Below are 23,886 nucleotides of genomic sequence, written 5' to 3'. Positions count from 1 at the left end.
AGGGCTGTTACCTTCAGGTGCTTCAGAGCCTGCTCTGCAACAAGTTCTTCCTTCTTGTTCCACTCAACAGCGTTCATTATACAGGTCCACAGAAGACCAATCACTGCTGTTTCTGGAAGATCATTCCTCTTCATTTCTTCTTTGACATAAAGCACCACCTACATTTCATCGAAATGGGGTCAGAAAGTAACAGGCAGATGGAGGGCTCCCATCTCCCCCCTAGCTGCCCAGTCAATCAAGGTTTTGGGGCAGCTAAGAAACAATCTGCTTGGCTTCTCCTTTCCTTGTCTGCATTCTCAGACTGGAAGAGGGAGAAAAACTATAATGATTTGTTCTCAAAGCAAATTTATTTTTAGTCCCAAAATTAATAGGCTTAGCTCTGGCCAGGAGCTGCTGGATAATGTGGAGTAAGAAAGGATTTTTGTTTCCTCATAGAGAAACCCCTTTGAGTCTAGTAGAGTAGGGATACTTGAGCCAGTTTGACTTTTTGGAGATTTAAAGAAGGCAACAGAGTTGTGAACTTTTATCTCCATCCCTAAACTTTAAAACCTCTTGACGGATACCATCTTGGGTTTGTACAGGTCCATTCTCCACAATTTATTCTTCAATGATTACTTTTGATGATCCTTATGCCCCATCTCAGTGAAAAGTTAATTTGTAAATAAATTGTAAGTGCAAAGGCAATTTTTAAATTTCATATACATCAATTCAGCAGTATTCAGCAACTTATTTTCTCCTTTGAATTATGTATAAATATGCAAATTTATACTCAACCCTGAGAGTATGGAATATAGGCTTGCCTAACTTAATGTATCTCATATCAAATTTATTTGAAAGGCTTTTTCCTTTTAAAATAAAATAATAAATAGAGGTTTGGGCCTCAGAAGTGATTGAAAGTCATCATATATCTCCAGCATACTACTTTGTGAGTAGTAGTAACACCTTTTTTTCCTCCCTTTTCTTTTTTGCTGGAAACACATTGCTTTCTTGACTTCTGGCCTAGAGTGTAGAAATGCCAGCAGTGACTTGAGCAGCCTTCAAAAGCAGAAGGAGCTAGGCAGTCCCAGTCCCTGTGCTGGCTGGAGGAAGCCACATAAAAGTGTGACATCCTGGCATCTACAAGCATCACAAGGCTTTTTATGTTTGCTTCTTTTCCCCATGGAAAATCATGTACAAATTCTTGCTCGGAGAAATATGATTAAATATACTGCTATCCTTAATACCATGAGACTTAAGAATATTTGTCATTCCAACACCTCCACCTGCTGGATAGTATCAGTCCTACATTCTCCAGGCTTCAACCATGTGAGCTGCCATGCAGGGCTTGGAGCATGGAAGGAGGTGTGTGTGGGTCAGGCATTTTAGAGCACGTGGAAAAAAAGAAAGGACTCTTTATATTAATTTTTAGATTGTTGCATGAAAGATTTTAAAACTTCATATAGAAAGCTTTCTCCAGATACACTAAAAACAAAAAAAGATATAGTCATAGCTTTGTGAACTATAGCATGTATATATAAACTATGTATATGCATATTATAAAAAATATAGCTTTTACATTATAGGGAAACACAGCTCTTCCAAGTGTGAGTGGGATTAAACAAGTCACTGATCCAACTAGTCTTTTCCCATGACAGGAATTCAAACTTTTTTCACATAAAAAGCCTACATATTCATACAGAGTGATGAACAAAAAATCCAGTGTTAATTCCAAACACTAGACAAATGCTTAATCAGGTTAGATAACCTGCAACAAAATTTAAAAACTACCATATAATGGGCTATACTGATAGTGGATGGTCAAATCTCTTTGACAAATGAAATATTTTGAAAATCATAGCAGCCTGGTAAAATAAGTCAGTTGTGTGGAAATCACTATTAATTTCTGGACCATCCTAGAGTGTTAACAAAAATGGAGGATTCTAAATCAATACTTTGAAGCTGAGTTAATTTAAATGGTAGGAATAAGTGGATAAAGTTTACAGCAATAAGCATAGGACAGACTTGTTAAGGAAAGCCTTTGCTACACAGCCCATGTAATTCCTCTCATTCATGTATATTGAGGTGATGTCTGCCCATGGTCTCCCACCTCCTTGATCGGGCATTCCTGAGAAAGACGCTCCTGGAGCTCCTTCTGCAGTTCCTTCCTGGTGCCCAGGGACTGCTGGACTCGGAGGAAGTCGGAAAGCTCCTTAAGACCTGCATCAGTGAAGTATTTAGCAAAATGATCCACACTCTGTCTGTTAACTGGAAACAGTTCCTGAAAAAGGGAAAAAAGACTGCTATACAACAAGCCATTCAAATTTCAGCAAGCATAAAGGACAAAAGTCTTCATTTCACTTAGAATATCTCACATTTGGAAGAAAAGAATAAAGACTGTTTTACAAAACAACAAATCGCTGGTATATTTATTGAGCTGAACATCTTCTGAAATCAGGCAGTTTCACAAAGAAAAAGAAAAAAAGGGTAAGCAATTGAGATAAGCTTGGACCCTACTGTGGCAATACTGAGAGATGAGGCTTTTAAAGAGTTACTGGATTATAAAGGCTCTGCCCTCATGAATGGATTAATCCATTCATGGATTAGTGGGTTATGTTGGGAGGGGACCTTGTGGCTTTAAAAAAGAGGAGGGGAGACCTGAGCTAGCACACTCAGCCCCCTCGCCATGTGATACTCTGAGCCTTCCTGGGACACTGCAGAGTCCCCACCAGCAAGAAGGCCCTCACCAGATGCAGCCCCTTGACATGGGACTTAGCCTCCATAACTGTTAAGAAATAAGTTCCTTTTCTGTATAAATAACCCAGTTTCAGGTATTCTGTTATAAGTAATAGAAAAGGTCTAAGACACCCACCCTACCAACTCTAGTTTATTACATAATTCTGATGGAAATTTTCAAAAAGAGCAATATACCATAGCTGCTTTCATATTTTCACCTCATTTCCATTTTACCCTACACAGTTTGGCAGAATCTCAGTAACACTTAGTCATGATCTAATCCTGGGTGAGTTCAACTCCCATCTATGAAATTAAGATGATTTTCAAAGTTCTCACATTTTTCAGACTGCTGCAGGGTCTAAAAAATATATCCAAGCTTTTGTATTGGTTAGACTTGCATATATATGGCCAATGGCTATGTGGTTCCAGAAAGAGCCTCAGTAGATCGATCTGCAATGTGTTTGCCACCACCTATAGGAACACAGCTGGAGGGCTCCTATGTCAGGATTCAAATTTCAATGTTCTATCATCCTATTAATTTCCCCTGTTGAGTCATATGTTTCAAAAATGTCAGAAGAGAGCTGGTGGGAGCAGCTATCAAACACGCATTCATAATAAAGCAAACATTTTATACCACACTGAAACTGCGTCACTGATATTTCCTCTACTGCTCCACATCTTCCAAATCTGCAGGGAAGGGAACTAATGTATTTTTATTGAGTTTCTTCTATGAATCAAAATGTACTGGCACTTTCCTCATAATAACTGTGTAAAGCAGACATTTTTCTAGATGATAAACTAAGTTTCAACAAGGTTAAGCAGCTTGACCCAATTTATGCCACCAAAAATATTTAAGAACAGAGCTGTGTGCCCCCAAGTCAATACTTATTCCATACTCTGTGCTAGCATTCAATATTCTATTTAGGAAGAGTGTGACTGCAAAGTTTGATTTAAAGTTATGTTCAGAGCAATATGCCATTAAACATATCACTCATAGTTCACTTATGAACTACAGTCCAAATTCTTATGAATAGTATATAATACATTGAAAATCATTATTCAGATTAAGTTGAGGGGAAGCCTGGCTAAATCATACCATGTCATTTTTTGACTTGGAACATGGTTTGTATTTTTTTAGAGAAACCATACCCTGGTACAAATCTCTATCATCTCATCCCTAGATTAAGGTCTCTCTGCTTTTGCTCTTGCTCCTGAGTCTATTCCCAAAGTGACAGCAAGAGTGATCCTGTTGAGAGTCAAAATCACATTACACACCATTCTGCAGAGAATTTCCAAAAGTTTTCTATCTTATTTGGAATACAAGCCAAAGCCCTAGATGACATGGGCCTTGCTACTTCTCTGAGCTTATCTACACTTTTGCTCTCACCTGCTCTCCCCTTGCGGTCCCCAATATCCCATGCCCCAAGGCCTTCCCATTTCCCATTCCCTTTGCCTGGAATGCTCTATGTGGAGATATTTAAACAGTTCACTCCACACCTCCCTCAAGTCTTTACACCAATGTCATCTTATCACAGAGGGCTTTCCACCACTGAAAATTACAGCCCACATTTGGAAGCTCTTTAACTCTTTCCTACTTAATTTTGTTTTGTTTTGTTTTGAGATGGAGTCTTGCTCTGTCGTCCAGGCTGGAGTGAAGTGGTGTGATCTTAGCTCACTGCAGCCTCCACCTCCCGGGTTCAAGCAATTCTCCTGCCTCAGCCTCCCGAGTAACTGAGATTACAGGTGTGTACCATCACGCCCGGCTAATTTTTTGTATTTTTAGTACAGACAAGGTTTCACCATGTTGGTCACGCTGGTCTTGAACTCCTGATCTCAAGATATCCACCTGCCTCAGCCTCCTAAGGTGCTGGGATTACAGGTGTGAGCTACCACACCTGGCCCCTACTTAATTTTTACCTTTATTATAACACATATTTTACGGGTTTTAGTTTATGGCCCACTCTCCTGAAATAGAATGTAAGCTTCATGAAGGAAAGGGTCCGTTGGTTTGGTTCCTTTCAATCTCCCCATCTCTTGGAAGTTTCTGGCATATAATATAATTGATACATACTTATTGAATAAATAAAGGAAGAGATCAATATCTTTGATTTCTTAATCACTATTCTCTTTGTCAGTAATAAGGGTTGGCTTCTCCCATCCCCTCACCACTCTGAGTTGCTACAAATTGTTCTTTCTTCTGTATTGTAATAGTGGGTGATAGCTAAAGTCTGGTAATACACAACTTTTCCTAAAATGTAGTAGTTCAGAGTTAAAGAGAATTTTGTTGTATATGTTCATGAAACAAAATTTCCTCCTAAAGAGTGGAACTGACTCACTAGTTCCTCATTCTTTTGTTGATTCAACAAATATCAGGCAGGCATAGTGCATAGGCAACTATGCTGTTCTCACCCAGTTTATATGTTTCTCACAGAAACCACCACCTATGTTCCATATATATACACAAACACACAAATATGTACACACACACACACACACACACACAGAACCTAGTAAAAACAGCTAAATGACATGTGTTTCCAAAAAGAAAATGAATTTTATAAATGAAGCCATCTAATTAAGCTAACCGGGCTATAGTTGTGAATATCTTTAAGAAAATTACTGCTTTAAGAAATAACCGGATAGATTGTATCTTTGTTCCCAATCATCCACCTCCTCTCCTTCAAAAGAGTATTAAGAGAACCCCCTCCTTGCTATGTCTATCTGCAGAGGTGGAGAAGCAGCCTATTAGTGGACTGGATTTTCCCAATCTATTGCCAGGCATGGCAGCGTCCATAGGTGAGTTTTTAAGGTACTTGAGAGGTTCAGTTCAGTCTCTGTGTTCTGGTACTCTGCCATGAAGGCAGAATGGCCCAGATGGGAGCTGCTCCCTCAGCCTGTGCCCGAATGAAAAGGCATGTGGAACTAAGCTAGGCTTAGCCAAGATAGAGCTCATCTATAGACAACCCACAGCCTCATGGACAAGAAATATGTTCCCTTCATATGAACCTCCACCTTCCTCAGCAACCTATTCACTTATCTTCTTTGACTTTTGCTTCTGTTTACAGGGATTTGCCCTAAGTCCACTACAAAGTAGGTTTCACGAGGGCAGGCAACTTTTCTATCCTGTTCTCTACTGGCTCTGCAGCTTGTGGTACCATGCCCAGCACAGGGTAGACATTCAGGAAACATATGAGGAATGAAAATTATTATGAACTAGAATCTAGACTTCTGTACCTTTTTTACCATAATCTAAAAACTTTAAACACACAAATCTATTTAAGGTAAACTTCAAGAAACAAAGTATTCTTAAGTGATTTAAATTGCAAGTATTTACATTTAAAATTACTTTCATGTGTTCTTGAGGAAAAGAGATAGTCTTAGAATTATCTCATGGGATTGGACCCTTGCACACTGAAACACACTGGAAGAGAACAACAGAGAACAGGCCAGGTGAAGAGAAGATGGCAGGGCTGTGTCTTATTTTTACACTTCATCCTAGAACTGTAAAAGCAATTCCACCTGGAGAAATCTTGGCATTTCACAGCTGCTGCATCAAGAAGAAAGAAATTGTAGGGAGCAGATAGAAATTATAAGAACAAAATATTTTTCTGGATTTTCTTATAAGAACAAAATATTTTTCTGGATTTTCTTAGAAAAACACAAAGATGGAGAAATAAAAATATAATCAAGCAATTGTGACACAATTAACTTGTTTACTTTCTGCAACAGCTTAAGTATTTCCAGGGAAATCTTGTTTAAACTTTTATTTTGTTAGCAAACTATTTAACACACATTTGAGACTAGCACAGTCTGACTGCTACTCAAGACAGACATCATAAGTATTTGATTAAGTGAGATTGATGAAATTTTTATCATATTAAAACCTTAAAATGTCTAGAAAGTTATGATTATAGGCTGAGTGTGGTGGCTCACGCCTATAATCACAGCACTTTGGGAGGCTGAGGTGGGCGGATTACTTGAGGTCAGGAGTTCAAGACTAACTTGGCCAACATGGTGAAACCCCGTCTCTATTAAAAAAATCCAAAAATTAGCTGGGTGTGGTGGAGAGAGCCTGTAATCCCACCTACTCGGGAGGCTGAGGCAGGAGAAATGCTTGAACCAGGAGGCAGAGGTTGCAGTGAGCGAGATTGTGCCATTGTACTCCAGCCTGGGTGACAGAGCCAGACTCTTGTCTCAAAAAAAAAAAAGTAAAAAAGTTATGGCTATAAAACAAAGTCTTAATTCTGATGAAATGTTAATACTATGTCAACAAACTTACAAATTTGGAAGTCTATATTCTTCACAATTCTTTAATTTTATTGTGCCATTTGTTCACAAAATAAAGATTAAAATGAAATTAGTTTCTACTACCAATTACACAGAAATAAAAGGAACAGTGCTCCAAGTCAACACAGATCCAGGGATCTTACTCATATACTACATTGCAGGCATTGCTTAAGCTCCAAGAAAGGCATCATACATACAACCCTTTAACCAGAAAACACTTACAAGCAGCCTCTTGTCTAAGTTGGCTTTTCTCAAAGACGAGGTAACAGAGTTGGCATCTTTTTCTGCCATCCATGCTTTGAAAAGCTTGACAGCAAATGAGGCCGCAATGCCTGTTCAAAAACAAAAGAGAATTTCATTCCTTTTACGAGCAAAACCAACTGTGGTGGTGTGCAAAGCAACCAGGTTTCCTGAAATGGGTAAATAACTAAAAGACTAATTTTGGTACAAATGAAAAGTCAGTAGACCTCTAGGCAAATTCTCCTCTTCTCATTACTCAAAATAGAACATTTTCAGGAAAAGGAAAATAAATTAAAATATTTTTCAAATTTGGACTCCTTGAATCCAACCTGGTCTAACTGCAAGTTTATTTTATTTTACCTTGGTCAAAAACATATTTAACACCCAGTATCTTCAGTGTCATTGCCTTTATTTCACCCTCTGGTTCATATGTATTTCATGTTTGTAACAGTGATCTTGAGGCACAAGAAAGTAAATTAGGAGACACAAAACTGTAATGTCACCTTTATCAAGTAATTTGCTAATAAAGGATGCCAGTACAAGAACACTGATAGTGATAGATACAATAAGTATTGCTACGAATAGATGAACACATATCATTTACCTTAGTTTTGCTTTTTATAAAAAGCATTTTATTTATTTATTTTTATTTTAATTTTTTTTTTTTTGGGGATGGAGTCTCACTCTGTCGCCCAGGCTGGAGTGAAGTAGCACGATCTTGGCTCACTGCAATCTTCACCTCCTGGGTTCAAGTGATTCTCCTGCCTCAGCCTCCCAAGTAGCTGGGATTACAGGCATGCACCACCACACCCAGCTAATTTTTGTATTTTTAGTAGAGACAGGGTTTCGCCATGTTGGGCAGGCTAGTCCTGAACGCTTGACTTCAGGTGATCCACCTGCCTTGGCCTCCCAAATTGCTGGGATTACAGGCATGAGCCATTGCGCCCAGCCATAAAAAGCATTTTAAAATATTCTTGAGTTAAGCTATAAAAATACCGAGGCTGTTTCAAGTTAAACTCTTCTGGATTTAAAAAAAAATCATTATTAAGCTAGTTATGTTAAATCAGGAAACCATTTAATCACATGTCCACATTTACATCACCACTTATTTCCACATAGAAATAATCAGATAACAAGAAGACAGTTCTATGAACACTTCAAATTTCTAAATTTATGTTGCGGTTATTTAATGAAGAGTTAAGATGTAACTGAAACATTTAACTGATTTTTCTAAACTGAAGGTTCTACTATTGTTATGAGCTAATGATAATGTGGCCTAAGCAGCCTCTATTCTCTTTACCTCCTTCCTAAAAGAGGTCCCCTTTTATCCAGTCCAGGTGACTACTGATTAGTCTAAGTCCTGGTACCACCCCTTTCTGATGATTAATTTAGTGACCTCGCTTAAGCTCATCTGCCCAAGTCACGCCCCTGGCAATTGCTACTGGACCTGCACTGGTCATGCAGCCTGTGTCAGCCAATCAGCTGAAGGAAAGATAAATTATCCTCTGTTCAGGAGAAGTGTTCTTCCACTAAACCTGAACCAGGAAGAATATGCCATAACTGTGACAGCAGGCATCTTATAACAACTAGAGGGGGCACCATCCTTGGGATGAAGTTAATGCTATGAATGATAACAGGAGAAAAATACTTAAGTCCTGAATGATACTGCTGTTCAGCCTGAGGTCTGTCCTAATTTTCTATTTATTGTTACATAAGAAATCCATGTCCTTATATACCAATTTGACCCAGGTCTTCCAGCAACTGGAAAGTAAAAGCATTTAATTGGTCTATCATTCATATAGACACCAACTAAACCAGATTTTCTTCCCTTGAATAAGCAAAGAAACTAAGTTAAAAAAAAAAAAAAAACGGCTATAACAACAACTGAACTGAAAGTTCATGTTAAACAACTTAAGATGAATTTTTAGCATTATCATTAGCTCATAAAACCAATATAAAATTTAATATAAATTAACAATAGGCTGTAATCTGTATCGTAAAGAAAAACTATGCTTGAAACTAGGAGCCTAAAACTGAGATTTAACTTTCTTTATAGTTACTCCTCTGAGTAGGATAATCCCATCTCCCTTGGTCATTTATTGGACGAGTTGGGGAAAATGATTAATTTCTTAACCATTTTCTTTATTTCTTTTTTTAATTTTAGATAGTCTTTCTCTGTTGCCCAGGCTGTAGTAAGATGATGTGATTATAGCTCACTGTAGCCTCAAACTCCTGGGCTCAAGCAATCCCCTTGCCTTAGTCTCCTGAGCAGCTGGGATTGTACAGGTGTGCCAACACACCTGGCTAGTTTTCAAATTTTTTTTTGTAGAGAAGAGAGTCTTGCTTTGTTTCCCAGACTGGTCTCAAACTCCTGGCCTCAAGCAATTTTCTTACCTCAGCTTCCCAAAGTGTTAGGATTACAGGCATGAGTTACCATACCTAGCCATTTTCTTAATCCTTTTCCAATTAGGAAGCAAGGGTTTAAACCTCTAGTTTGTAAAAGATGGCAGAGTTTAAGGAAAAGCCGTATAACAGAGGTACTATGCTACTTCCATAGCAAAGTTATTTTTCTCCTCACCACCCCCCAAACATTTTACTATAATAATTTCCAGACATACAGAAAAGTTGAACAAATTGAACAATGAACACTCACATGCCCACCATCTAGTTTCTATAACTAATATTTTGCCATATTTGCTTTATCACATATCTATCCACCTAATAATGTAATTTTTGGATATATTACAAAGGAAGTTACAGACATCACTTAGGTTTTTAAAAAAACTAGAAAGGCAATTATTTTCTGTTAGGTTGGCTAGGATAATTTAAAATAATTAATGATTAACATTTATATTCTATGTTGATTTTCTGTGTGCAAAATGGCTAATAGCAAAAATAAGATGCGTGTTGTATTGTGAATTTTCTTCAGGGAAATACTTTAAAATGTCATAATACTAATAACATCCAACAATTACAGAGTCTGAATTGTCATAAATCTGAGTGATTTTAAGCTAAAAACTGGAGTCTCTGAATAAGACCAATTGACTCTCAATTTACTATTCTTTCCTTAGCTACAAGAAAACTATGACTCCTTTCTTTCACTATAGGCATGAATGAGGCTAGGACTTCATATACGTAGGAGGAAAACTTTAAGTTCTCAGAAGAAACAGATGTTCTCACAAAAGCTCTTTTAATTTATTTTTAAGGAAAAATAACTGTTTTGTGTTGCATTGTAATTTGACTATCATTATCCTCCTACAAGCAAACAGCCGACTTTTATTTTATTCTATAACCAAATCATGGTATGCATGCCTATCCAACCCTTAATGCCTTAAAATTAAAACAAGACTCCTTCTAATGCAGCAGACTTAAAATTGTTTTCTGAAACTGAGACAATGAATATCTTAAAAAGTGCAATCAAAATGAATATCTGAGCATCAGTTTCTCTAGACCTTGAGAGGGGAACAGTTTTTGTTCTTATAATAGGGGTGAGAGTTAAAGGCTGCCATTTTGTGTCAAAGGGCAAAAAGATTACCAGATCGATTTCGGGGTATTTGACCTAGGCATCAAGTCTTCCATGAGATTTTAATTTGCTATTAGTCTTTCTTAACATGTCTTTGTACAGGCGTGCATATTTTTTCCTTCAAACTTCCTACAATTAACACGTCCACTCCTTTTATTATTTGAAAGGCAATATACACCCATACACAGATATTCTCTTATATGAAGAATGAGTAATAGAGGACACCAAAAAGAGCCACTGGCATTTTTCTAACTATCTGTGACTTTATTTTTCTTTTGTTGTCTGACAGGCGAGAAAACAGGAGCCTCGTTACCTTCTTTGACTAAGCTGTCGGTGAAGAGACTGGTGAGGATGGTGGCGGGCAGGGTGCCATTGCCCAGCAGAATCCCCGACAGCATCGCCAACTTTGTCTGCTCTGTTTCGGAAAAGGCTTTAAGGAAGAGGAGAAGCTGTGGGTCAAAAAAAAAAAAAAAGAAAAAGAAAAAGAAAAAAAAAGGAACCATGTCTATGAAGCAAAGGACTGAAGTGGGAAGATAAACTGTGAACATCCATGGCTACGTGGCACACACACGGAAGGTCATATGCAAAGCATAGTAATTCATTTCATGATAAACTGGATGCTGTGGAAAGTGACTGGAGCAGGCAGAGTTCCTTTCTTCTCAGTTAATTTACTCACAGCTGTAGATAACATTCACGGAAAGGAAAAGAGATATTTGGATGATATGTAAACAGATGGATTTATGTTTGACTATGTGCATGCAAAAGAGTTAAGTATACATGATGGACATGTTTTCTGAAATGTATTGTTTTTCAAGTTTTTCCACTTCTTTGGGCGACTACCTCTTCCCCTGCTACATGTACCCATTTTCTCTGAATAGAATTTGTACGGCAAAAACATAGAAACAAAAAAAAGCCCCACAAAAAAAAAAAAAAACAGGAAAGAGTCGAAGTTAAGCTTTTGACATTTAATATATACTTTTCTGAGCTCACAGAATACAACAGTCTTCAAAACAAGACTGTTGAGGGAGAAAGGGGTTTTCTAGGTTCTTGATGTTTTTTTGGTAAACTTTTAGATTCTCTTGCCGCAGAGGCAGGGAACTGAAAAAGTAGCAACCCTAGAAAATTTGAATGTAAGCTCAAAGCAAATAAAACGAAAAACCCACTTCCTGTATTAAATTCTAAGAGTAGTCAGCCCTGTGGGATGCCCTTCTCTCTCCTGACTCTCCTCTGCTTTGTGCTTTGACTACATTCTACTGTTACTTTCTCCATTTCAGCAGTTATTAGGCTTGCCATGGAAATTCCTCAGGGGCCACTATCACCACAGGGGCCTTGCTGATTTTCCATTATTTTGCGCCAATGCAAAATTCACTGGCATTGATAGAGACTTAAGTGTCTCCACCCTGATGACATGATTATTCCACTAACTGCGTAGGGGATAAGAAAATATTAACTTACTATTCCCCAAGAATTGAAGGATTATTATATTGTAGACTATTGACATTATGTGAAAGTGGCAGAACTGGAACCAAACCAGTCCATTTGCCTCTCAATTTATACCTATTAAGTTCTCAACAAATTAAAAAGAAGTTAACATCTAAGTAAGTGCCAGGGAGTGAGGGAATGAGGGATTGAAAGGCTTAAGTTCCAAGGAGCATTAGAAATGGGGAAGAATGAAAGAACTAACATAAATATAGACAGTTCATGTCAATTTGTCCTTTCCCTCCATTATAAAAATAAATAACACTTAAACGAGAATAATAAAAATTAGCCTCTAAAATAAAATTTTAACACCACTTCTTTAAGCTCACACATATAACCATATTCATTTAAAATATACTTAATCACATAGAAATGGTACAAAAATTAGATCATCATAAAAATAATAACCACATTGCTCAATTATATTAATCAACATTAAAACATAATTACATGTATACACACATATTGTTTTTTACTGCATTATATGCTAATGATAGCTAAAACTTGTTGAGTGGACCAGACACTCTTCTGATCCCTTTATGTGTATTAATACCTACAACAGGCTCCATCTCCAATTACAGAAAAGAACACTAAGGTACAAAGATATTAAGTAATTTGCCCCAGGTCAAACTACTACCAAATGGTTGCTTTGCACCTCGCATTTCCACTTAATTTGTCATGGGCATTCCCTTATTAATACACGTAGTTATGCCTACATGTATAAAAGACTGCATAGTATTCCACTGTATAGATAGATTGTAATTTAATTAAACAGTCTTCATCTCCCACCAATGAACATTTAGGCTATTTTTCAATACTGTGGTGACATCTTTATACATATAGCTTTATATATCCATGCTAATGGATTCTTATAAATTCATGATGGCTGGGTCATGGGTTATGTAAGAAACATTTCTTTTAATGACTATTGCCAAATTGCTCTTCAGTATTATACACGGAACCACTTTGAACTGGGCGGGGTGGGGTGCAGTTAGGTGGGGAGGAGCGGGGAGAGTAAGTAAGTAGGGAAGAAGTAAGTATATGTTATGGTTACTTTTTTCACTTGGTTTTTTACTTTAGATAGTTATCTAAAATTGGAAGCAATGACAAAGTAACAAATCTGAAACAAGTAAAGGTAGTGGGTGCTATATATAAATACAGGAGTTACAAATTGGAAGAGGGAACATGCAATTACTCAAAAGAGGACATCTTTAAGGAGATGCTACTGTGGATTTCACTGATGAGAAAGAGTACTGAGATTTACACCCATACACTCTATCTCCAAAGAGGTGCTTTTATTCCCTTTGCTAAACTGCATACAATTAAAGAATTTTGCTGAACATTAGCTGCTGTGCTACGTTCTTTCATAGGCTTTAACTACTTAAATCACTTTATCTAGTTTTCATTTTAATCTCTGCAAGGTCAGAGGTTATAGCCCGTAAAACTATTCTTACTGAACAAAGCACACTGTCTTACATTAAATATTAATGGAAAAAGTCCAGAATAATCACATATTTCTTCCTATAGCTATTAGCTAATGATCTTTCATACTTATTTACCAAACATGTATTAAAAACTCACTATGTGTTTCACATACATGTTATTACATATATGGCACTTCTGCAATATCATTGTACATGTAAAATTTTATTCTATTTTATTTTATTTTATTTTTTGAGATGGAGTCTTGCTCTGTCGCCCAGGCTGGAGTGCAGTGGAGTGATCTCGGCTTACTGAAGCCTCTGCTGCCCAGGTTCAAGCGATTCTCCTGCCTCAGCCTCCCAGTTAGCTGGGATTACAGGTGCATGCCACCATGCCCGGGTAATTTTTGTGTTTTTAGTAGAGACGGGGCTTCAGCATCTTGGCCAGGCTGGTCTTAAACTCCTGACCTTGTGACCCACCCGTCTCGGCCTCCCAAAGTGCTGGGATTACAGGTGTGAGCCACCGTGTCCGGCCACTTATAAAATTTTTATCCACCCCCATGGCATTACTATAAAACAGATAGGCATTATATTTGAATTTTTACCTTTTTCATTTCATCTTCAAATGCCTTCTCCAAATACTTATATCTCCTGATGAGTTTATTGAAGACCTAAAAAAAAAACAACCATTAAATATTAGGTCAACCAAAAAGACACAGAAGGAGGTATAGAAACTCACTATAATGACACCATAGATCTATAGTAATAAAAGTGTATAGTTAAACAGGCTCACACTGTAATATAAGAACTATAAGGATTTCAAAGATGCTATCATGACCTAGGGGAACAAATATGATCAAAATGTACATGTAAGATAAAACGAATTCATTCAAGAATATAGCAGGTAGAAAAAAAAATTCGACGAAAATAAAATAAATGTGATTTTTAAACTGTGAGATGCAGAGACTAAAAATCACGGAAATGAAGGTGTTAAAGATATAACCACTTAGATAATGATGTGATGGGGAGGAGAGCAAAGTGCAGGACAGATTCTACTCTAGGTGGACAACAAACATGTTTCTAGCAGATGAGCAAAACGTGTTATAATTTACTGGCAATAAAGGATGACTGGCCCCTACAGTCCTGTTAGAACTCTGAAGCAAAGTTTGCAACTGTATTAGTAAGATTCTAGACAGTTTTCTAAGTGGAATGATGTTTTTATGTAAATGAGGATTTGGTAAATATTGGTTATTTTAATAACTGTGGAAATGATTTCTTAATCTAGTTCCTTTTTCTCCTACACACAGGCTATACTCCTACTTACAACTCTTGGTGTATTCGTTTCCTAATGTAATCAAGATGGAGTCCAAGAGTGAAAAATATGGTTGCCCTTTATGGAGAAAGAATGACTCAGGCAGGGAATTAACACACAATAAGAAAAACAAATAAATTGCATTAAAATCCCATAAATTTTATTTCCAACTTGCACTAATACTTACATATTCCTTAACATGTATACAAGAAAAACGAATTCTCCTGATCCAAGAATAAATATTTAAATTCCCACAAGAGAGGTTAAAAAAAAAAAAAAGCATTATATTCTTGTAGTTCTTTTTGTTTTGTTTTGAGATGGAGTCTCACTCTGTCACCAAGGTTGAGCAGTGGCACGATCTCAGCTCACTGCAACCTCCGCCTTCCGGGTTCAAGTGATCCTCCTGCCTCAGCCTCCCAAGTAGCTGGGATTACAGGCGCCCACCACCACACTCAGCTAATTTTTGTATTTTTTAGTAGAGATGGGGTTTCACCATGTTGGCCAGGCTGGTCACAAACTCCTGACCTCGAGTGATCTGCCTGCCATGGCCTCCCAAAGCGCTGGGATTATAGGCTCGAGCCACACTGCTAGGCCTATTTTTGTAGTTTTAATGCCCATTATTTTCATAAGTTTAAAGGCTTTCTAAGATTCCTATTTAAAAAGTGGGTGGACTGTAGAGCATCTATAGAGTTTTCCTCAATCCTCTTCAAGCGCTTCAATCTCTCAAACAGGCTCTACCTGAGCATAGTTTCGGATGGTTTCATGATCTTCATTTGCTGAAAACACACAGTGGTTGGTCATCTTGGTCTTGTCACCATCATCTATGCGCGTTCCTCCAGGGGCTAAAAAGAGAAAGGTAATTGTAATTAGGATAATACTGAAATTGAGAACAGCATTTGCAGAACAGATCAATTCTGGCAAATGAAAGAAAATAATCAAAGTAGATGTAAAATCTAAGAGTCACATAAAATTTCAAAGAATGACATGTATGTATAGATGTACACACGTTGCTGTATATTTTTTCCCTTTTTTTGAGATGGAGTCACACTCTGTCACCCAGGCTGTGACAATTGTGCAATGGCACAATCTCGGCTCACTGCAACCTCCACCTCCCTGGTTCAAGCGATTCTCCTGCCTCAGCCTCCTGAGTAGTTGGGATTACAGGCATGCACCACCATGCATGGCTAATTTTTATATTTTTAGTAGAGACGGGGTTTCACCATGTTGGTCAGGCTGGTCTCGAACTCCTGACCTTGTGATCCGCCCACCTCAGCCTCCCAAAGTGCTGGGATTACAGGTGTGAGCCACTGCACCTGGCCTATTTTTTTATTTTTATTTTTTAGACAGGGTTTCGCTCTATTGCTGGAGTGCAGTGGTGCAATTATGGCTCACTGCAGTCTCAACCTCCAGGGTGCTCAAGTGATCCTCCTGCCTCAGCCTCCCAAGTAGCTAGGACCACAGGTGTGTGCCACCATGCCCAGCTTATTTTTTTGTAATTTTTGTAGATACAGGGTTTTCCCATGTTGCCCAGGCTGGTCTTTAACTACTGGGCTCAAGTGGTCCTCCTGCCTCAGCATCCCAAAGTGCTGGGATTACAGACGTAAGCCACTGTAGTTGGCCTTGTATACTTCATGTTTCTAATATAATACAAATTAGTTGTTTCATTCATACTCCCACCATAGTGTACTTCATTTTTGTTCCACATCCTTGCCTTCACTACATCCTATCACTATAAGTCTGGTTCTTTCCAAAGTATATTCTTAATCATGGAAGCAAAGAACAACCTTTATTCAGTAAATTTTTCAGTAAATATTCAGTAATATTCAGTAAATATTCTCAATGCAACTCCAGACACTTCCCACTCCAGGACATAGTTCTTTCTTCAGGCTTGCTAACATTTTGCAAGTATTTTGCAGATACTCTACTTAGATCACCAACTACAAAACTGACCAGACCTGACTCATAGATCTTTTTGCCTTCTACTTGGGTAGCTATTACAATTGCTCCCTCCTTTGCTAACCCAGTTATCCACGACTGGTTGAATAGCATGGACTCCGATGCTTGCTATTTGAATTTGATTGCCCAGCTGCTATGTTGGCTAGAAGAAATTATTTTATTCTCTCTCATCTTTTTTTCCCCATGGACTCAATAGATTAGATGCCTTTTTCTTCAATAACTTTCCATATTCAAAGGGTCCTCCTGTAAGTTTCAATGGTAGCCATTAGAAGCATTAGTTGATTAGAAGAGCAGAATGAGAACATTAGGAATTTTTATTTTCTAATTTTACTTCATTGTAATTAAGGTAGAAGGTTTGGGTAGTTAGATTAATATCTTTCATATACACAACAAATGTTTGTAGTGTATATACTTATACCAGCTACTGTGCTAGGCACCAAGGATACAACAATAGTCAAAGCTGAAAAGACAAACACTCTCTACTCATTAGCCACTCCCTTTATTTGTTTGTGTATTAGTGTATAATCACCTTGACTTAACTTGTGACTTCAGATCTCTGGATTAAAAGGGCCACCCATAGCCACCTTTTTTAGCAGGCATAGGCAAATGAGAATTCAATCAAGTTATACTTTCCTTAGCTTATCATCCCCTCTATGGGCTTCAGACTTCAGCATAGAGTTTAGTAAGTAAATTAGTTTTTGGAGAAGTCAGCCCCTTCAAGAGTCTATTTTCACTCAGTTAATTTATGCATGAGATTTAATTAGCCCTTTTAAATGAATATAACCACCTGGAACTGTTGCGGGAAGTCAGGGAACCTGAACGGAGGGAGGGACCGGCTGAAGCCATGGCAGAAGAACACAAATTGTGAAGATTTCATGGACATTTGTTAGTTCCCCAAATTAATACATTTATAATTTCTTAAGCCCGTCTTTACTGCAATCTCTGAACATAAATTGTGAAGACTTCATGGACATTTATCACTTCCCCAATCAACACTTACGCAGTTGAAGATAAGGGATGAAATATGCCCTGGTCTCCTGCAGCACCCCCAGGCTTGTTAGGATTGGGAAATTCCAGCCTGGCAAAATTCTAGTCAGACCAGTTGTGTCTGCTCTCAACCCCTGTTCCCTGTTAAGATATTTATCAATGACAGTGTGTGCCCAGCGGGACATGGACCTTCATCAGTAATTCTAATTTCGCCCTGGCCTTGTGATCTTGCTCTGCCCCCATCTGCCTTGTGATATTTCATTGCCTTTGAAGCATGTGATCTCTGTGACCCACACCCTATTCGTACACTGTCTCCCCTTTGGAAATTGCTAATAAAAACTTGCTGCTTTTGCAGCTCAGGCCGACATGTGATGCCACCCCCGGAGACCCAGCTGTAAAATTTCTTTCTTTTGTACTCTTTCTCTTTATTTCTCAGACCGGCCAACACTTAGGGAAAACAGAAAAGAACCTACATTGAAATATTGCAGGCTGGTTCCCCTGATATGGAACAAACTTAGATAACGATCTTCTAAAAACTCTGGGCTAATTATTGCTATTGCTTTTGATAGAAATTATAAAACTGAAAAGTTTGATATTGAAACTACAGACTTTTGAGAGGTATGTTTTTTAAAGTTACATTGTTTAATGAAATAAAACACTTATTACATATTAATAATATTGCTACATCTTGCATTAAAATTTTCGCTGATATTAGGACCAAGTATTGTTTGCCATTTCTAACGTTTTTGGAGTGACTGCTGTTTTTCTCAAGGTAGAAGTGAACTTAATACTTTTATTGTATTTACTATACGAAGGGTAATATTGAAAGACCAAGATAGCTGCTGTTTTAAGAACAATGGGGCCGGGCGTGGTGGCCCATGCTTGTAATCCCAGCACTTTGGGACAGATCACCTGAGGTCAGGAGTTCGAGACCAGCCTAGCCAACATGGTGGAAAGCCCATCTCTATTAAAATTACAAAATTAGCTGGGTGTGCCGGCACACGCCTGTAATCCCGGCTACTCGAGATAATTGCCTGATCCCAGGAGGCGGAAGTTGCAGTGAGCCAACACTCCAGCCTGGGCGACATCATTAAAAAAAAAAAGAACAATGGAAGAACGTAAATTGTGAGTGTCAAGAAAATTTCTACATAACAATTAAACAAAGCATTTATGTAAGAAGAATGCACCTAGTGGCTTCAGTCCTTACATCACGTGTCCGGACTCAGTAGACATCTGGTGTTGCACAGCTTATACCAAAACGTTTGGCCCTATGTTCTTCTTGAATGTATAGACATGCAGTGAAGAAGTGAAATCTGGGCTGCACTAACCAATGGAAATTACTTAAAACCCTTCACCAAACCTTTCACTTAGGCATTGATAGCACCCAGATGGCCAAATTATTATTTACTGGACCAGGCCTTTTCAAAACTATCAAGCAGATAGTCAGGGCCTGTGAAGTGTGCCAAAGAAATAATCCCCTGCACTGCAGGCCATACATTTCAATCCCTGTATCTTTAACCTCCTTGTTAAGTTTGTCTCTTCCAGAATCGAAGCTGTAAAACTACAAATGTTCTTCAAATGGAGCCCCAGATGCAGTCCATAACTAAGATCTACCGCGGACCCCTGGACCGGCCTGCTAGCCCATGCTCCGATGTTAATGACATTGAAGGCACCCCTCCCGAGGAAATCTCAACTACACAACCCCTACTACACCTCAATTCAGCAGGAAGAAGTTAGAGCGGTCGTTGGCCAACCTCCCCAACAGCACTTGGGTTTTCCTGTTGAGAGGGGGTACTAAGAGACAGGACTAGCTGGATTTCCTAGGGTGACTAAGAATCCCTAAGCCTAGCTGGGAAGGTGACCACATCCACCTTTAAACACGGGGCTTGCAACTTAGCTCACACCCGACCAATCAGGTAGTAAAGAGAGCTCACTAAAATGCTAATTAGGCAAAAACAGGAGGCAAAGAAATATAGCCAATAATCTATTGCCTGAGAGCACAGTGGGAAGGACAATGACTGGGATATAAACCCAGGCATTCAAGCCAGCAATGGCTACCCTCTTTGGGTCCCCTCCCTTTGTATGGGAGCTCTGTTTTCACTCCATTAAATCTTGCAACTGCCAAAAAAAAAAAAAAAAAAAAAAAGAAAAGAAATCTGGGCTACAGAGATAAATCTGCTGATCATGGTAAAGGAAACTTTAAGAAACTCAATACAAATTATACAGATAATTTTATATGGGGAGGTGGTTAACAATGGAAGCCAGGAGTAATGTAAGAAGTGGCATGCAGAGAGGTAGAAGGAGGTCTAAGTGGTCTCGTGTAAGAGAAGAAAATAAAAGAGTTCAAGAATGACAAAAGGGCCAACAGTGCTGCCTAGAGGTCACTCAGTCTGAAAAGGGTCCATATAAGTGACTACTACAGTCATGTGACTTTGGCAAGAACCAAAACTCGCTGAAGATCACTCTGATAAAAATATATCATAATTAACTAAATACTAGAAGTCAATAATATATTAGGAAATATTCAACTCCACTATTAAAGTTTTAAAATGAAAATACTTATCCCTTACCTAATTGACAGAGATCTAGAGAACTGATGAAATTAGGTAGCTAACATTGTTCAAGGTGTATGTAAATAGGAACTCATAATTTTTGATAAAATATTAAATATAATGTTCCTTTTGAAGACTGTTTTTCTCTCTCAGCTAGGTAGATGGAGACAGATATAGATAAAAATATCTCCATCTTTTATTTAATCCATTAATCCCTTGCTAAGTAGGTAGAGATGTAATCAGGTAAAAGCACAAAGATATGTGCATACAGATACTGATAACTGTTGTTTATAAAAGCAACAACTGCAAACAGCCTAAATATTCTTTTTTTTTTTTTCCAGAGAGTTTCACTCTTGTTGCCTAGGCTGGAGGGCAATGGTGCGATCTCGGCTCACTGCAACCTCCACCTCCTGGATTCAAGAGATTCTCCTGCCTCAGCCTCCTGAGTAGCTGGGATTACAGGCACCCACCACCATGCCCAGCTAATTTGGTATTTTTAGTAGAGACAGGGTTTCTCCACGTTGGTCAGGCTGGTCTCGAACTCCCGATCTCAGGTGATCTGCCTGCCTTGGCTTCCCAAAGTGCTGGGATTACAGGTGTGAGCCACCATGCCCGGACCCTAAATATTCTTTAACATTCGTTTGGCTTTAATTCTTTTTAGAATCATCCAGTATAACACTCATGGGTGTGCAAGGCAGCAACATATTGCTGAATAAATACAAATCAGCATGCAGAATATCGTATTTGCATAATGTCACCCATTCTCAAAATTTTATGAGGTAAAGATATTTCTTTTTTCTTTTCGAGACAGAATCTCGCTCTGTCACCCAGGTTGGGGTGCAGAGGCTCGATCTCAGCTCACTGCAAGCTCCGCCTCCCGGGTTCAAGTGATTCTCCTGCCTCAGCCTCTCTAGTAGCTGGCATTACAGACAGCCGCCACCACATCCTGTTAATTTTTGTATTTTTTTATAGACACGGGGTTTCACCATGTTGGCCAACCTGGTCTCGAACTCCTGACCTCAGGTGATCCACCTGCCTTAGCCTCCCAAAGTGTTGGGATTACAGGCGTGAGCCACCACGCCCGGCTGCTAAAGAGATTTCCAGAAGGGAAGTAACCAAAATGTTAACAATGATTTTTCCCGGGTAATGGGATTTGAGCTCAATATAGATAGCTGTTATACTTAGACTTGAATTATCTACAGTCATAATGTAAGCTCTTCATAAACAATAAGAACAACAAAACTAATTCGGTATGTGGCAAAAACTAGCAATGCAGAATGACAGAAGGCCTAGTAGTCAATGGGGCCATGTACCAAACAGATTGCTTGAAATAAGAGCTCAGAGAAAAAGGAACTGACGGGCAGTTCCACCTCAAGATGGAGGAATGTATGCACATTCTTTTTCAAAGCCAAGGTAGGCTGGCTTAAGCAGTGTTTTCTCAAGGAAAGGCAATGATGGCACTTTGGGCAAGGCGATCTTTCATTATGTTGCATGTTCTTTGCATAGCAGGTAGACAAATACCTGCCCTCCCCCCTCAAGTCTTTTTAAGAACTAAAACACTTGCACACATTTGCAAACTGAAAATTCCTGGCCTAGTAAATTTGACGGTTTCTAGAGATTTACAGCTACGACAGGAACTAACGATAAGAACTCAGATCTAAGAATGACTATGAGAGGAAAAATGGGTGGCTATTATACTTAATAAATATTAGAATCATCTACTTAATAAACTTAAATAGTATTTGAAGCCTACTTTCCAGATGCCTCTGTTCTATAAGGTATAGCTTTTATTTTGTTTTCACCTATCTTTAACAATTTCTAATCTTCTATCTTTAATTTTTCTTACACTTAAAATTTAAATGATTTTTCACAAACCAGGTTTAAACTATATTCCTTATATGCTTTATTTATGGATGAAATGGCATTAATTAAACCTTGGAAATTTATACACTAAGTTATAGTCTTTTGCAGAAATTACCCCTTTTATGGCCCCTCCAAAAACACTGAAAGATTAGGGACATATGAGAAAGGCGGCTTTTAGGAGAAGCAAAGTGGCCGACTTTGTTGTAACGTCAACCAAAGTCCTCCATTCTATGCTTCTATTAACCAATAATCATTTCACATCTGCATTAATACCATTCCAAATCCTAAACCAGGTAAAATTATAGGCTTCCATTTGTATTTTTATTAACTCTAATAAACATAAACTTATAAAGACTCTATCTTATAAGGAAATACTTCAACAGAATTAAAAATATATAAATATACTACAAGAAGAGATAATGCATGGTTTACCAAGCATACTGCCAGCCACCAGGATATCGAAGAGTGTGTCTGCATAGCGACGATAATCTAATCTTGAGCCTGTAGAGTCCAGAAATTTGGCTACAGCTTCAAGGTCATCACCAGCCTCATTAAGCCCCTGGACAAGTGTATCCCTGAAGACTGTGGGTTCGAATTTCTCTTTTTCATCTAAAATAAAACAATTCAAAATAACAGTCAAATAAATAAATAAATACTGAGAGTATAACAATCAAAACTTTAATTCTATTTTATCTAAGATAGGAAAAAAAATCCACAGAGCATCGCCAAAGAATATATGAGAATATACAAATATAAACAAACAAATAAAGATGGCATAGGGGAATAAGAAGGGATGTCTCTTTTAAAATAAGTTACTGTAGGCTGGGTGCGGTGGCTCACGCCTGTAATCTCAGCACTTTGGGAGGCCAAGGCAGGTGGATCACCAGAGGTCAGGAATTCGAGACCAGCCTCGCCAAAACAATGAAACTCCGTCTCTATTAAAAATATAAAAAATTAGCTGGGCATGGTGGTGGGTGCCTGTAATCCCAGCTACTGGGAGGCTGAGGCAGGAGAATCACTTGAACCCAGGAGGTGGACGTTGCGGTGAGCAGAGATAGTGCCATTGCACCCCAGCCTGGGAGACGAGTGAAACGCTGTCTCAAAAAAATTAAAAAAATAATAATAATTTATTGCAGAGTACTTAAATATTTAATAGATGTAATGAGCCATATATGTATATCTACAGCTTCAGGACAGATGTGCTAAACTTTTTGGTCTCATGACCTCTTGACACTTAAAATGTACATTTGGAATTAGGATTCCAAAGGATCCTTTGGAAAAAGACTCTGGAATCCTAATTACAAAGGATTAGGATTCTGAACTTTGGAACCCTAATTCCAAAGTTTTGGATCCTAACCCAAAAACTCTTTGGAATCCTAACTCCAAAGCATTCCAAAGGGAGTTTTTGTTTATGGAGGTTCAATCTATGGATATTTATTTTAAGAAATTAAAACAAAACATTTTATAGTATTTATTTAACAAAAAAAATTAGTGAGAAGGATAGTATTGTTTTATATTCTTGCAAATTCTCTTTAATCCTGGCTTAATGGCAGA

The 23,886-nt window shown here is 38.2% G+C and overlaps 1 protein-coding gene and 1 long non-coding RNA gene across 5 annotated transcripts in view; one reads left to right on the top strand and one right to left on the bottom strand.

Annotated features, from left to right (window-relative positions):
- The window catches only part of BZW2 (basic leucine zipper and W2 domains 2), a 61,317-nt gene that overhangs the window by 9,463 nt on the left and 27,968 nt on the right, over positions 1 to 23,886 (bottom strand). For all 4 annotated transcript variants that reach the window (XM_019031272.4, XM_019031273.4, XM_055347374.1 and 1 more), the window contains exons 3-9: positions 22,765 to 22,941; positions 15,713 to 15,816; positions 14,268 to 14,333; positions 11,076 to 11,211; positions 7,222 to 7,331; positions 2,087 to 2,257; positions 12 to 158 (exon numbers count right to left, since the gene is read on the bottom strand). In XM_019031272.4, coding sequence (XP_018886817.2) covers positions 12 to 158; positions 2,087 to 2,257; positions 7,222 to 7,331; positions 11,076 to 11,211; positions 14,268 to 14,333; positions 15,713 to 15,816; positions 22,765 to 22,941 — 911 coding nt within the window. The remainder of the gene's footprint in view (positions 1 to 11; positions 159 to 2,086; positions 2,258 to 7,221; positions 7,332 to 11,075; positions 11,212 to 14,267; positions 14,334 to 15,712; positions 15,817 to 22,764; positions 22,942 to 23,886) is intronic.
- LOC129523777 (uncharacterized) lies at positions 8,504 to 11,268 on the top strand. Its single transcript, XR_008667388.2, has 2 exons — positions 8,504 to 8,921; positions 11,052 to 11,268. It is a non-coding gene; the product is annotated as an uncharacterized lncRNA (long non-coding RNA).

Source organism: Gorilla gorilla, chromosome 6 (genome assembly GCF_029281585.2).
Source record: "Gorilla gorilla gorilla isolate KB3781 chromosome 6, NHGRI_mGorGor1-v2.1_pri, whole genome shotgun sequence".
NCBI lineage: Eukaryota > Metazoa > Chordata > Mammalia > Primates > Hominidae > Gorilla > Gorilla gorilla.
The sequence above is the reverse complement of the archived record's forward strand: the minus strand, read 5'-3'. Positions and strand labels throughout refer to the sequence as shown.